The 15,977-nt window shown below is 34.4% G+C and overlaps 1 protein-coding gene across 6 annotated transcripts in view; it reads left to right on the top strand.

Annotated features, from left to right (window-relative positions):
- The window catches only part of LOC150075848 (mitogen-activated protein kinase kinase kinase 13-A-like), a 276,690-nt gene extending 263,230 nt beyond the window's left edge, over nt 1–13,460 (top strand). For 5 of the 6 annotated variants that reach the window (XM_090387410.1, XM_090387407.1, XM_090387408.1 and 2 more), the window contains exons 13-15: nt 1,541–1,614; nt 10,135–10,426; nt 12,735–13,459. In XM_090387410.1, coding sequence (XP_090243536.1) covers nt 1,541–1,614; nt 10,135–10,426; nt 12,735–12,887 — 519 coding nt within the window. In that variant the 3' untranslated portion in view covers nt 12,888–13,459. Of the gene's footprint in view, nt 1–1,540; nt 1,615–10,134; nt 10,427–12,734 lie in introns of all 6 variants that reach the window. The other variant, XM_090387412.1, reaches the window with a different exon arrangement.
- Nucleotides 13,461–15,977: the final 2,517 nt, after the last annotated feature.

Here is a 15,977-nt window from a genome sequence, read left to right on the forward strand (position 1 = left end):
CAAGAAAAATATTTCAGCCTCAGATTTTGCAGTCAATTTATTTATCATTTTAGCATTAGTAAAGGCACATGATGCAAGAAAGCAAGCTTATATAGCCAAAAAAAAAAAAAAAAAAAAAACCTCATTTCACCCATCCACTCACTCCAAATGTTTATCTAGTTCTGCCTTGAATCTTTTTAAGCTATCAACTTCTACAACGACAGATGGAAGTTTGTTCCAGCAATCAACCACCCGCTAGCTAAAGGCAAACTTCCGCACATCTATCTTACAACTGTCTTTCCTCAATTTGAATTTATGCCCTCTCAGGATTATTCTGAGCAAGAGGAAGAATCCCATCAGCATTGAGCTTGCTCAAACCATTCAAAGCTTTATACACCTCGGTCAGGTCACCTCACAGGTGCCTAGTCTGTAGATACTGTAATTTGCAAAACTTAAGCCTTTCTTTGTAAGAGCAACCCTTTGTTCCATTCACTAATCTTGTTGCCCTTGTCTGTACTCGTTCTAGCAGCTCTACATCCTTCTTAAAATGAAGCCTCCAGACCTGTATACAGTACTCACGGTGTAGCCTGACCATTATCTTATACAAGGGGATAATCACCTCCTTATCCCTGCTAGAAAAATTCCTGTTTATCATTGACAAGACACCATGAGCTACTCTTTTTTTTTTTTTTTTATTATAGGTCCTAGCCACTGAAATCCCAGGAAACTAGGTGGCAGGACCTGCCAGAGCAACTTGTTGTGATACTGGACACACCCTTGGCAAGGTATGGGCAACGTTGGTCTCCACTAGGGGCCTGGCGGCCAATAAGCCGGAAAAACAATGGGCACAACACATCACACTGCACAGACATGGCCCACACACTTTCAAGTCTCTGGCTTGACAGTGTACTGCCCTCGATACAGTGAACACACGTGGAGATGCGAGAAATCCCAGGTGCCGTCTGACATGAACATACCTTATACCTTGTCAGTGTAGTACCACACAGTTGATAATTACCCTGGGGTTACTGCTTCCCATATGCTGTACTTTACATTTGTCAATGTTAAACGTCAGTTTCCACCTCTCAGCCCATCTGCTCAACTTTTTTAGATCCTGTTGCAGCAGCGTACTGTCATTAGTGTCGTTAACAACCCTGCCGACCTTCTATCATCTGCAAACTTGGACATTAAGCCTGATATACCATCATCAATATCATTAAAAAATACAGAAAACAACAATGGACCCAACACTGAACCCTGGGTGACTGCACTAATAACATTAGTCCACAAAGAGTAGTGTCCATTGATTACCACTCTCTATCTTCTCTCACTCAACCATCCCTTTATCCATAGCAGCAGTTTGCCTCCAATGTCACACTGCTCCAATTTGTGCAGCAATCTTCCATGTGCAACAGTATCAAAAACCTTTCTATTTGATGTTATGTTGTGCTTGACTTTTTATTTTGCATGAATAATTTGTTATGGTAAGGCAAGGCTATTAGAGCTTTAACAGTTTTATTTGGAGTGATAATTTTTTTTTTTTTTTGCTTGTATTTAATAGGAACATGAATATAGCACTTCAGAAGAAGAAGGAGAAGTAGATGATAGTGATGATTATGTTCTGAAGAAATGTGGGTATGTATTATCCACCTAGACAGCAAAAAATTAGTCATGCATCAGCTCTGATTTGATAACTTTGTAATACTTATATATCATGTATCATTTTGTTATCCATGATATGAAACCTTATTTTTCATTAGAGTATTTCTTACCTGACTGGTATAAAAACATTAAAGATCAGCATAAATATTTTTAAACATTAAAGGTTTGATGCAGGTATCACAAAAACAAAGTACAATTAACCGTTGTATAACATGGTAGTTAGTTTCCTATAAAATCTCATGTAGTGTGAAACCATGTTATACAGGACTAAGAACCAATAAAAGGGGGGTTGCATTCCAAAAGATAACAAAAGTACATATATTTTTGTATAACTATCAAAAACTTAATTTTTATAAAAAATAGTAATAACTGAACAAACCATCTTACAAACTGTGATGCATATATGTCAGATAATGTACATTCATTTAATTTTCTCCCTCTTCATTGCTGCTAAGCGCAATGTTTTCTCTGTTGCAGAATATCTTCATCTTTTGAACTTTCTTTTGCAGCATCTAGATTTTGTGTACCTTCTGCTCACTTTAAAATATCAGTAATCTGGCTTTATTTGCTTTTGCTTGATAAATCTTTGTAAATTGCATGGTATGGAGCAAAGCATTTTTGGAGCTCCCTTTTTAACTTTGTGTTCCTTCCAGTTGAAGGATCTGCATTAAAAAAAAAAAAAAAAAAAAAAGACTAATTGCTCGGCTAAGTTTATGCCTTGCCATATGCTTTTTAGCGTAAAATTTGGAACTTCAGAATTTTCATATGTGCTATCATCCTCTGAATTGATTTGGTTTACCTCCGATGCTATTTCCACCAAATCTGCTTTGCCAGCCTCTTTTTCTACCAGTAATTCTGGAACGTCTTCAGTAGTCATATCATCAAAACCTTCCCTTCCTACCAACTTTAGCAAGTTCTACTATTGCACCGATTCTGTTTTCTGCCAGAATCTGCCAATATTTCCTGAATGAACTGACTGTCCATACATTTTTCCAACACGCACATGTTGACTGCTTTACTTCTTTGAGTGATAAAGCTATGACTCTGATAGTCCACAATTGAAAAATGTTTCCATGCCTCCATCACTTCAATAGATTCGAAATCAATTTTTTCCAAAATCCATTGTAACGATTTTCTGATGGAATTAGTTTTAAAGGTAGATATAATGCCTTGATCTAATGGCTGAATTAAAGAAGTTGTATTAGGTAGTAGGAACATTACTTCAACATTTTGGATGACTTAACTCCTTTGGATGGCCTGGTGTGTTATCCAATAGTAATAAAATTTTGAAATCTAGATTTTTCCACTTTAAATAGTTTTCCACAGCTGGCAAAAAACAATTTAGGATCCATTCTTTAAAAATATTGGCAGTTACCCAAATTATGCCTAATTTAGGGCGGAATTTAATTCACAACAAAGAAATTATTCCAATACGCTTCTTAAGAACAAAGTTTAGTAATACATACCCGGAAAAATTTATAAGCAATCAAATAAAAACCAAAATAACCTTGCAAAAACCTTCAAAGTTACGAACTGCATACTTCGAAGTCATATTTTTATGCTCTCAAACAAGCACAAGTTCAATAGCACAGAACCTAACACAGGGATTTCCCAATAATTATTTTTATTTTATTATTATTATTATTTTTGTTTTTTGCATAACGACTAGCGAGTCAACAGCAGGGATTCACAAAAAAGAATTCAAATGTTGAAAAATCATATCCAACGTAATAGCAAGGTTTCCTCCATACAAAAGCTAAAAAATATTGTGTTATGTGTGGTTTGCCGCAATTCTCAATCTGTGTTAGAGTGAAACCAAGTTATATAAGTACCGTGTTGTAGAAGTACAGTAATACCCCGACTTACGCGAACTCGGAGTTACGCAGTTCTTGATTTTTTCGTTTGGCAACGCTGCCGCCCACTATCTTCAAGGTCGTTTTTCATATGTTATCGATATACGGTGCGACGGCGGAGAATGAGAGCGAAAGATGAACAAAATTCAACTTTGCTGCTTTTATGTTTTTTTATATCAGTGAAGGGGAAACACATTTCACCATAATAACGTAAAAACCAACACAATTCCAGCTATCGGTATAATCGCAAATGCAATTAGATCGAGTTTACTACCAGTTTATAACAGATTTCACTAGCAGAAACGCAACTGGATTTTTATTGTTTTATGGTAGTAACCCCTAGAAATGTGAGGTGTTAATAGTGTATCTCTGCCTTTATGGTGTTGTTTATTCAGTTACTACATGTGCGCAGCTTTGTTTATGCGTATCAAGCGTGCCTCCTCGTTTTGTAATTGTGCTTTATTCCCTAAAAATGAGTAAAATACTTAATTAAAAGGTGTGAAAAGGAAGCGTCCTGGTGAAGACACTGCAGATTCAGAGAGAAAAAGAAAAGCAATTATTGATAAACAGAGGCGGACTGGGTCAAAAATTCTTACCCTGGAAAATTTATAGTGGCCTCATACTATGGTTTATGGCCAAAACCACACTGGCCCACCGGGGTTTCCCCGGTAAGGCTTATGGCCAGTCCACCTCTGTCGATAGAGAAAAAATATGAAATTGTGAAACGCTTTGAGCGAAATGAAAGACCATGCGAATGTGATATTGCACGTGCTACAGACCTAAATGAAGCAACGGCGAAAAGCACATGACAATTGCAAACTTGACAGGTTGAAAATTGAAAAGGGCTTAAAATTTTTAGAAAACATAGACTCCAACGAAGAACGCGTTATAGCTACAAAGCAAGGAATAAAAAAATTATTAGCTTGCTACGAAGAAATTCTGCGTGAAAAAAAAGAACGCGCTGTGTCGTCAGACGAATTTGTTAGATTTTATGAAGCCATCGACATCGAAATAACTTTTTAACGTAAGTCATTTGTTTTTTAATACATATTTTGTATTAATATGTATAAAGAACTGCAATTTTATTAATATTTTTCTTCTAAACTAGTGTTTTTGTTAGTCCTTGGTCCCAATTAAGCAAAATTTATATGTATTTATATGCAAAGTTGTACCCCGACTTACGCGAATTCGACTTACGCGATTTTCGTCGGACCCACCTATCGCGTAACTTCGGGGTATTACTGTACCATGTTATATGGGGGTTGCCTGTAGATAGATACAGAGAAACTGTGTCTAAACAGTAATTATAAACTAATCTTATTTTTCAAGTAAGATGTATTGGAAGGGAGATGTAACAAAATTTTTAAAAGTGGTTTGGAAAAAAGTTAATTGGATGAGAACAGTGCCGAATTAAGGCATGGGCTAGCAGGGCCCTTACCTGGGCACCATTTTTTAAGAGGTATCAAATTTTACAAATCATGAATATATATATATATATACACCCTTAGTAAAGGGTGCATGAAAAATCTTTCTGCCCAGGCACAACAAAAATACCATGGTCCAGCACTGGATGGAAAGCATTATCCAGTTGAATTATGTGGGAAAAGTTTAAGATGGTAGGTTGGATGATGAATGTTTGTGCACATAGTGCAATTGAATAACTGAAAAAGACAAAATAAGAGTTTCTTTAATATGTTAGAAAGAGCAGTAAGGAATAATGACAAAGAAAGACTAGTAATGGTTGGGAATTTAAATAATAATGTAGGAAATGACAATTGGACCTGCAGTGATATCTTAGTTAAATTTGGAGAGAAGAGTAAACCTAACAGTAATGGTAGAAAGCTTATAGAGTTCTGTTAAAATATAGCCACAGGAAGTAAAATAGAAATAATAAATGCATAATTGACTATATCATTATAGAAAAGTATCTTAAACAACTAGTTGAAGATGCAAGGGTATGTAGAGGATTTGTTTGTGTTTGAGTTTGAGCTTGGAAACCATAAGTCAGCTTGTATTGCATAAACAAAAAATGGCAATTAGTACCAAAAACAAGAAGTATAAAAAAGTTTAAAAATGAACAGAAATTGCTCTTTTTTGGCAAATTGCCAAATCTTCTTAGCTAAAAGATTAAATGACATTCCTGATTCTAATGGACTTTAGAGGATGATTGGCAAAACCTCAAGAGACCTTTAGTGGAAGCCACAAAAGCAGTATATGTGGAGGTCTTAAAGGCATGAAACTCAGAACACTGGGATCAATACAAGAAGTTAAAGAAGCCTAAAAAAGAAAAGAAAAATAAGAAGTTTTTGACAATAAAAGCTAATAAATCCTTATTGGAATATAAAGAAAAGCTGAGGTACATGTGAGAGAAACTAAAGAAAAATCTTAAGATTTTGGGAAAGATAGATAGCCATAGGAAAGGTGAAAACATGTTTTTGCATTTAGTTAAAAATTTCAGAAAATGGAGTAGGTACATGTGTTTACTTTAATTATGGGGAACAATGTACTTTGTTACTTTTGCACAGTGTGCAAGGTATATTGTACAAAATTTTGGGTTAACATAAATTAAAGGTTTCAGACTAAACAGAAACTTTGGTTGATAATTTATCAAAATTTTTCAAATTTTTTACCTTTAATTCCTAACCTTTCTTCAGAGAAATCACTGTAACTATTAAAGTTCTTTATCATGTGAAAAAAAGAATAATAATGTGAACTCTAATTTGACTTTCTTGTGGACACCATTCCCCATTTTTGCTTATTTGTGCCCAGTAACATTGAATTTATAGGCTATTGTCCAAGAGTTAAGTTACAACCATGATTTCATTTAATTTTTATATAAAATAAATTGTATTATATATTAAATGAATTATATATAATTCAGTATATAAATTTTTTTACATGATTTGATATTCTGATATAATATAACATGATCAATTGAAACATTAGAATGTAATTTAAAGCTAGCTGCTTAACATGCAAATCAGGCAGATTATAAAGGTGCACACTCCACTTTTACTAAGCACACTCATATCTGATCTGATTGGTGCTGAACACATGAAAATAGTTTTCTCTTTCTGTTAGTTTGCAGGATAAATGTTTAGAAGATAATAGAGCTATTGGTAGGATGATGACAGGTCTCCTATAGGAGTGCACAAGCTGAGGTGGCCAGTGCTTTAAATGTGTCAGGAATGGTCATTTCAAATTTATTATAAAGAGACAGGAAAGGGTGACTTTAAGGCAAGTTCAAGGTTGATTAAGAGTTAGTGTTCTAGGATGAGTGTTCCAGTGTTCTCAGGCCGTATCAGTGAGATGTCATAAGAAGATAAAGCCAGGAGCATATCTCTCTCTCTTACCCCCCCCCCCCCAATAGTTACGGGAATAATAGTTTCAAAGCAGACCATATACAAGTTTCAAGAAAAGGGACACTATGTGAGCATTAGCATTAGTAAAGTCTCATGATGCAAGAAAGCAAGCTTATACAACATCAGCGAAAAAAAAAAAAAAAAAACCTTCCCATTCATTCCAAACGTTTGTCTAGTTCTGCCTTGAATTTATTTAAGCTATCAACTTCCACAACAACAGATGGAAGTTTGTTACAGCAATCAACTACCTGCTGGCTAAAGGCAAACTTCTGCACATCTATTCTGCAACTGTCTTTCCTCAGTTCGAATCTATGCCCCTCAGGTTTGTAATCTGAGCAAGAGGAAGAGTCCTATCAGCATTAAGCCTGCTCAATCCATTCAAGGCCTTATGCACCTCAATCAGATCACCTCGCAGGTGCCTACTCTCCAGTCGCTGCAATTTGCAGAACTTAGCCTGTCTTGGTAAGTTGCCCCCTTTGTTTCCCTAACCAATCTTTTTGTTTCCCTTTGTACTTGTTCTAGCAACTCTACATCCTTCCTAAAATGAGGCTTCCAGACCTGTACGCAGTATTCAAGGTGTGGCCTGACCATTGCCTTATACAAGGAGATAATCACCTCCTTATCCCTGCTCACAAAATTCCTGTATATCATTGACAAGGCCCCATGACCTCCCCTGCCAACCTCTCTCTGCACTGCTCAGAAAACTTCATATCTGATTGCGCAATAACCCCAAGGTCTCTTTCATTCTCCACTGCCCTGAGTGTAACACAATATGGTTGGTATATTTCTCTGGGGATACTGTTACCCATATGCAGTACTTTGCATTTGTCGATGTTAAACTTCAGTTGCCACTTCTCAGCCCATTTACCCAACTTTTCCAGATCCTATTGCAGCAGCATACTGTCATTACCGTTATTAACAACCCTGCCAACCTTTGTATCATCGGCAAACTTTGACATTAAGCTTGATATATCTTCAACCATATCATTGATAAATATACAAAACAAACAATGGGTAGAGCAGTACCCATTGACCTCCACACTGTCTTCTCCCACTCAACCATCGTTTTATCCATTGTAGCAACTTGCCCTTAATGCCACACTGCTCCTATTTGTATAGTAGTCTTCCATGTGCAACAGTATCAAAAGCTTTCCTGAAATTCAAGTATATGATATCAAAATTATTTTTTGCATCCAGTTCCTTTGTGACCACATCATAGTATCCAATCAAATTGGTCAGACAAGACTTCCCCTTGACAAACCATGCTGTCTGAATTATTGCTGCAGTCTTGTCTAAATGATCCTGCAATGCTTCTTTAACCAGTGCGTCCATTAATTTTCCTGGAACAGAAGTTAAACTCACAGGTCTATAATTACTTGTGTCACCCTTTGATTCTCCCTTTGTGAATTGGACACACATTTGCACATCTCCAGTCCATGGGGGTCTTCCCCCGAGCCCAAGGATGCTCTCATAATTATGGCTAAGAGTTTGCTTACTTCCTTTGGTGCCTCCTTTAATATAACTGGATAGATCCCATCTACCCCAGGTACCTTTATTTTAACTTCAACAATTTCTCCTCCACTTTGCTCTCAGTTATTACAAAATCATTTAACTCCCTATTAGAGTTTGATAAACATCTGGCCCTCTTCTCCTTGAATAACTCCATGTGTGAATGTAGATGCAGAATACTCATTTAGTTTGGCAGCTATCTGGGAATGATCATCTACAGTCAAACCATTGATATCAAGTGAACAATCTGATTCATCCTCTTCTTTTAGAGTTTATATAAGTAAAAAAGTCTGCTATTTTTTTTTTTGCATCCTTTGCCAAAGATTTTTCATAATCTGCCTTTGCTTACCTAACCTCCTTTGTGACTTGATTTCAGACTAATTTGTATCTACCATAGGCTTCTGTGTTGCCTGACAATTTATCCCATGCATTTTTCTTCTCTGCCACAAGTCTCATTAGTTCATCTGACTTCCATTTGGGCCTGAACCTAGAGCAGTATTTCTTATTTGGAACAAAAAGCCTAGTAGCTTCCAAGATTACTTCCTTGAATGCTTTCCATTTACAATTTGCTGTTGGTAACATCATCACTTGGTCCCACTGTATAGAACCTAAAAAATCTCTGAGACCACTGTAGTCACCTTTACAAAAGCAAAAACTCTTCCCTTTACCCTTGATGGTAGTTACATCTTTAAGTAAATGTGATTACTGCTACCTAGTTGTTCCTCTATCTTAAATTCTTAATGCATTAATAATCACTGCTGATAATCAGATCAAGAGTGTTGCTCTCTCTGGTTGCCTCTTTAACATGCTTCTGTAGAAAACAATCATCCAATAAATCCACAAAAGCCTTGCTAGTGTGCGAGTGACCAATCCACAAGTTCCAGTCTATATCTGGGAAGTTAAAATCCCCAATTATAAGACACTGATTTACTGGCCCACTCTATTTCTCTGTACAGTTGTTTATTATACTCATCAGAGTCATTAGGCTCATAACAAACTCCAACCCTCATTTTTGCTTTCCCAGTGCTTATGTCACACCAAACTGACTCCTCATCTTTTGTTGGGCACCTTTGCTCTTCAGGAATGTGGGGTTTTGCAATATTTGAGTCTTATGTGAAACTTTTCAAGTAGTGTCATGGGCTCTACAACATGCTTATAGGTTCTCTACCATTTTTTTTTTTTTCCTGTTTTTCTGATAATTCTTTTTCACATAGTAAGCAGGTTGATAAATTTCTTCAAAGTGAGGCTATTTTTAGAAGGGGTGTATAATCAGATATCTAGACTTAAATACTACTAAGCACCATGTGTGAGATGCTCTAGGGAGATGGACTGGGGTATACCTCCTCCTAGAACCTTTAATATTTTAAGAACTGCTCTTTTAGAGGATTTATTACCCTGAAACCTTATCATCAGCATTGTAAACAGCATGAAACCTTGTTATGAGAGTTGTTTTACTGTGAGCATTGATGATGCTCTCTATTGAATGATTGAACTATATAGGATATATCTCACAATTTTGGGTTACTCGTGATCTCATGATTATGATTCGAGAAAATGGTAGCCAGTTTCCCTTTGTGCTCATGTAATTGTCCATATAATAGTACTTTTCTACGAAATGTTTGAGAGGATTCTGTTAAGTACATATTTTTCCTTGATATCACAGATTTTATGGTTGTAACTTTTGTGTTTTATTAAAAATATTTTGTAGTGATATTAATTTGCATAATCAAATCACTATTTTTGAATAAGTGTTTTAAAAAAATTTTCAGGAATTTATCTCACATGCGGCAACGACATAGTGGTCAGTCTATTTCAACCCTCAGTTCAGAAGGAAATATATCTGAAGAAGAAGAAGGCAACACAAGTGAATACTCCAGTAGTCACACTCCAAATGATCTCCTTTCAAGTCTTTCAAATCCTGATATTTCCCACAGTCTAGAATCTGAAAAATGTGGTTCATTGCCTAGGTCACAAGAGATGAACAGGCATGATTCGCTTGCAACCCCAAGTAGTGCTTCTGCAATCCTCCGAGAAAAAATAGGCATGGAAAAGTTAAGGAGGGTAAGGAAAAACTAAATTATATATAAGCATGTAATTATCTGTTTTATCATTCAAATTGTTTTGCAGTTCGATGATCCCAGCTTCTCTTTTAATGGCAGTTTGTCATGAAGAGTGATGCTCTGTTCTTCAAACTTTACTTTTCAGCTGCGTAAGTATATTAGTCTTAATACCAAAAGCAGTAACTTTGAGCCTATATGTTGCCACAAGAAATACATGGCCTGTGCTGCATTGGTTTATTGCTGCAATGAAGCAGTTATTGCTGCAATGAAGCTGTGGTAGTTGTACTAGTGGAAGTTTATTTAAGGGATCAAGAAACATACACACTCTCTCTTTCATGAATATTGAAGTAATAGATTAAATAATCTATTACTTTTCTAATTTTGTTTGTGCATTACTGTGGATTTTATTGTACAGTTTGACTTCTTTTTCATTTTATTAAATATGAAGAATATTATTTAATTTATAATAATCATTTTATATATATTTGCTGATAACAGTGCAAAATAATTAATACTATTAATTATAGAAGCATAAAAGATCACACAATTGTCAACTGAACTTTCGGCTCCATTCCATGTTTTGGTTATGTTCACAGAGAATGAGCATCCTTTTTGTTGTGTGTGTTTCATTTACTATGATAGCTGTGTTTCCTCTTCTCCCTGCACTCTTACCATGTGTTGTTTCAGCTCAGCCAGATCCTTGTTGTTCAGTTCAGCATTGTGTGATTCGGTCATTTCCACTGTTACTTACATCCACTTTGTTGAAGACAATCTTATTTGCCAATTAATTTGTCGGTCTCATTAAAAAAGTAATTATTGAGAACATTTTTCACAGGGATAAACAGAATTTTTTCATTGCAGCCTATGTTGAAGAATAAATATTTTAGATAAATAATAAATTTTAGATAAAGATAATAAATTCTGGCCTTGGTACATAATAGTCTTCTTAATGATGTGATAGTGTCTATCATAGCTAAAAAATCAGGGGTTATGACTTCGCTGACATGCAGAATGTCTCAAAACTCAAAATATCGCCAGTGATAGTGTCATTACTTACCTGCTGGAGTAACTTCTGGATTGGATGTGTGGTTATCTGAAGGATCTTCAGCAGGCTTTTATGTGATTAGTTGTGAGTTGTTATTGGAAACTGCTTTATTGAGAATTCTGTTTTTACATAATCTGACTTGTAAGTGCAAAGGGGCTGGGACACTGGATGGGAACATCTGGCTCCAGGATACCATTATAAACTGCTGTCTAATGTCTGGTTGTAAAAACTCCTTTATATTTGCATCTGAGTAGGTACTTTTCTGTAGTGGGATATTGGCATTGTGAAAATCTATTTTGTGACCAGTGGATCATATGTGATTTGATATTTAATTGCTTTTGGTGTATGGAAGGCAGTCACTTTTTCTGTGCTCTTATTTTCTGTTTTTCCATCATCTATAAGCAAGTTGACCTCACAAATCGACCGATGTATGAATTCACCTGGGTTTCTAGCTTATTTTACATCTTTCAAGTCTTATACCAGTGTATACTCAATTATATGTTGGACCCCTTTGATCGTGGCTCAAAGTGATAACAATATGTTTCATCATTAGTCACACTCTTGCAGAGAAATATTTGTTTGTATTGAATCACATTAAATGTAGCCAGTTTCACTCCTCACTGAATAAGCAATTAATTGAGGTTCTGAATGATGGAGTGCACCATTCCTGCACCAATGCTTAAGTCACTTCAGCAACTCTAATAAAAAAACCATATACTGACACACATTTCCACTTCAAAAGCAGCTTTATTAGTGGGCATTGTAGCTTTGCATGATGGATTAAACTGCATTATATCTTCAATTGACTGTAAATCTTTATGAAACTGCTAATGCTTGTTCATTATGTCCATCAGTTTTGAATACACTGCCTACATCCTGCAGTAAATCTCTGTTGCATTCAATTCAGCAAGTATAGAATTTCTGTCTTCTCTGTATTAAAGATGTATAAGTAGCATGCAAGTCTTATTTGGATGGTAGTTAAATCTGTCCTTGTGAAATTCAAAATTTCACATTTTTTTAAATTTAAATCAAGCACACAGTACCAAAGATAAGTAATTCATTATATGTGCATGCCTGTGACTATAAAGTATCCTTGTTTCAAGGTATAATAATAACATGTGCATAACATCTAAGGTAGGATTGATGGAAACCCATCTAGGGTGCAAAGTTTAAAAATAGTATTACTACATAACGTGAAATTTTGAGATATTTTGAATATTCCTGTTAGTTATATCTTATATCTGTTTTATCTTTTTCTTTACAGAGCCCACTCCCACCAATTCCTGGTGTGTACAATTCTCCTCCACTGTCACCTTCTTCAACTTCTTCCACATCTGACACAGAAGACCTCTCTGAAATAACAGTAGCGACAACTTGCCCTCGAACTCAGGGAAGTAATGAAACAACAGTGTGGTGATGAATAAGTGAATGTAGAACAGTATAAAGCAGCTTCAATTTTAAAAATACTGCATGAAGTTTGTTACAAGCTCTTCCAGATTTCCCAGGACTTTAGGGAAAAAAGAATACGTTACTCTCCGGTTGACCAAGTAAAAGAAAGTTTTGTAATTAGTTACGAAGGATATCCATTCCATATAAGGTTTTTTATCTAGTTTCCCCTGATATTCTTAACAGTTAAATGACTGAAAACACTACGAGTGCCATTATTTCAAGTTGGAATGCATTTTATGGAGGTGATAGAATAGAAAGAGACTTCTTTGGGGGCCAAACTTTGGACCTTGATGTACTGTTTCCTATACATATTTTCCTTATATGTATATAAAATTAGGTACTGGTGTTCAGTTCATTGTCATTAATATTTTGAACTTATTTTGGTGATGAATTAATTTTCAACTTACGTGTTGTACAGCATATAAGAACTAATTGCTAAAATCAGTAGGACAGTAATTTTAAAGAAGGCCCACAACAGTATTACAGCAACTATAGATTTTCTGTCATTTGGCTTTTTGAAAAGAAGAGATCTAGTCACTGTAGTGTCTAAAATAAGTCTGAAAAAAATTGAATAGTGTTTGAAATCTTGGCAGACTTTTAAAAATCCATTGCCCTTGTTATCTTCAGTGAAAGACTAGTTTTGAGAAAGATTTGTTTTAAATATGGACCAAATATAAAATAACATTAATTTTTACTGAATTCTCTTTGAATATACTTCTTATTCCTCTTCTCACATTTGTCCTGTGCTATTTCATTGAGGACATCTTCAGAAATTTCACTGCTTTGCAGTTATTTTTAGATTTTTTTTGTTTTTTCCTTCTCTCCAAATTTTAAAGTGCCCATAAAAGTACTTTCGGATATTTTCAGGTTATTCGACATTTTTCTTTTCTTCTTTTACAATATTTAGCACAGGCGAAAGCAAAATGAAAATAGACTAGTGAAAGATAACACCATTAACAGTTGACAATCTAAGGTATTTTGTTAATGAAGGACCTTACAGCTATTCTTTCTGATACTCTTAGTTTTTAATGTGAAAATATATGTTATGCATTTAAAAAAAATCAGATAAAAATAGTGATCTGAGATTGAATTATACGCTTGTTCACAATTTTTTTCCTGTTATCATTAATTGAGAATTACTGGAATGTTTACCTTTACTACTGGAATGTATCTTAAAAAAAAAAAAAAAAAGTGAAAAATCTGCATTACTCAGTTAATGATCAGTTAGTTCCTGACCTGATTATGGTATCAGAAATTTGTGTAGATAAGACGTTGTTGATTTTGGCTTTTGCTTTAAGATAAATGAGAAAAACATTTTAGCAAAGCATTTTGCGCTTTCCATTATGACAGAACTTTGGTAAGTCATATTCTGATCCTGTACAAGTTCATATTTTTAGAAATAATCAGAACAGCAAGAAGTTAGTTATAAAATTCATAGAATCTCTAAGCAGGGGTTGTACAGAGATTTTTATTGTGACATTTTACATCTCAAATGGTTGTATATAATGTTACGTACTTAAATTTGTGCATTTTTAATATGAAATATTTCCTGAATGGAAATCTACATTCCTTATATGCAGGTGAATAAATTTGTTTTCTTGACAAATGAAACTTGGTATTGCTTTTTGAGGAATCTTTAGCCATTTTGGAGGTGAAGTATTTTGTCCACTTCTAGTTTTTACAGTGGGATTTTCAAGTTTATCAAAAATTTAATATATTGTATACATAATAAAGCATCCATTATTTTTTGAATTTGAGTCTGATAATGGTTTTCCACCTGGTTTGACTGAGTTTGATTCTTTGCTTTTACCTGAAGTTTAGAATAACTGATAAATAAGTAGATATTATTGTACCTGGCTGTATTTATGCAAATAATCATTCACATTCCTGGTTAACATGAAATTTAGAATGAAAATGCGAGTGCTGTTATTCAGTTTGCAACTTCTAGTTCACAGTGCTCTTTGAAACCGAACATTTTACTTTCCCATTATCTCAATTGTGTACATAATCTTGCATTATCCTTTTATTCTTTGGTTCTATTCTAAACAAAATATGGTTCAACTGTATTATGAGTGTACTAAATACAGTGAGTGAAATAAGGCAAGATCTTCTATATAGATATCATTTGCATAATATCAATTAAAAATCTGCTCAGCCTTTAAGTAGTTGTTAATTTGCACTGTATTATATGTAATTTTATGTCATATTTTTTTAACTGCTGTGATGTTACTACTTAATATTTGCTAAGTGCCACTTTATTGTTGACTCTAAAATTTGCATTACAGAAAATAGTGCAGCCAATTGCTATATTTTGGAAATTTTAAATATTACTTTATCTCAGGAAACAGATTTATGTAAATTTTTCTTTTTCCTACTTTGTAATTTGGTGGAGGAGGTATATAATCATGGCAATAAAATTTAATGAATTTATGAAAGGTAAGGAGTTACAGTTCAAAACTGAGCTGTTTTTTTATTAGCTTTAAGCTTGGGCTAAATACTGATGTTAAATTACTTTTTTTTATCAAACCCAAGAGGGATTTTTAAATTCATCTAATTTATAGCACAATATCCTTGGTATCATGTTAAGTTGATTTTAGTATGAGAGTGGCAGAATTCCTGTAAAAATTCAGAAATCAGTTTGTGAAGGAAGTGAGGTACAAAAGGTTGTCTGTTAAAACTGAGTTAAATATATACTGCTGCAAAAATTTCTTAAGTATAATTTTTATTTTTTTTATATCATTATCATCGATTATAAAATGAAACCCTTTGATCCTGTTCTTCCTGCTAGTACAAATTAAATTGTCTTACTTTTAAATCAGTTTTAAGATGCATTTTGAAGGATACTGATCTGTATTGGTAAAAAATCTCAAATTTCATATCATCCTTTTCAGGCTGCAAATCATTGTTGTATACATACCACATCATTTTAACATTCCACAGAACATCAGCCTACTGATCCAAATTATCCATCTTTTTTTCTGAATATTTCATTATTGTACAGTATCTTTATATCAAAGTTGTGAAATAGTTTAAGTAAATCTGTCAGTTATATTAGATT

This window comes from Mastigoproctus giganteus, chromosome 13 (genome assembly GCF_048544385.1).
Source record: "Mastigoproctus giganteus isolate SK-2022 chromosome 13, ASM4854438v1, whole genome shotgun sequence".
In the NCBI taxonomy this organism is placed as follows: Eukaryota; Metazoa; Arthropoda; class Arachnida; order Uropygi; family Thelyphonidae; genus Mastigoproctus; species Mastigoproctus giganteus.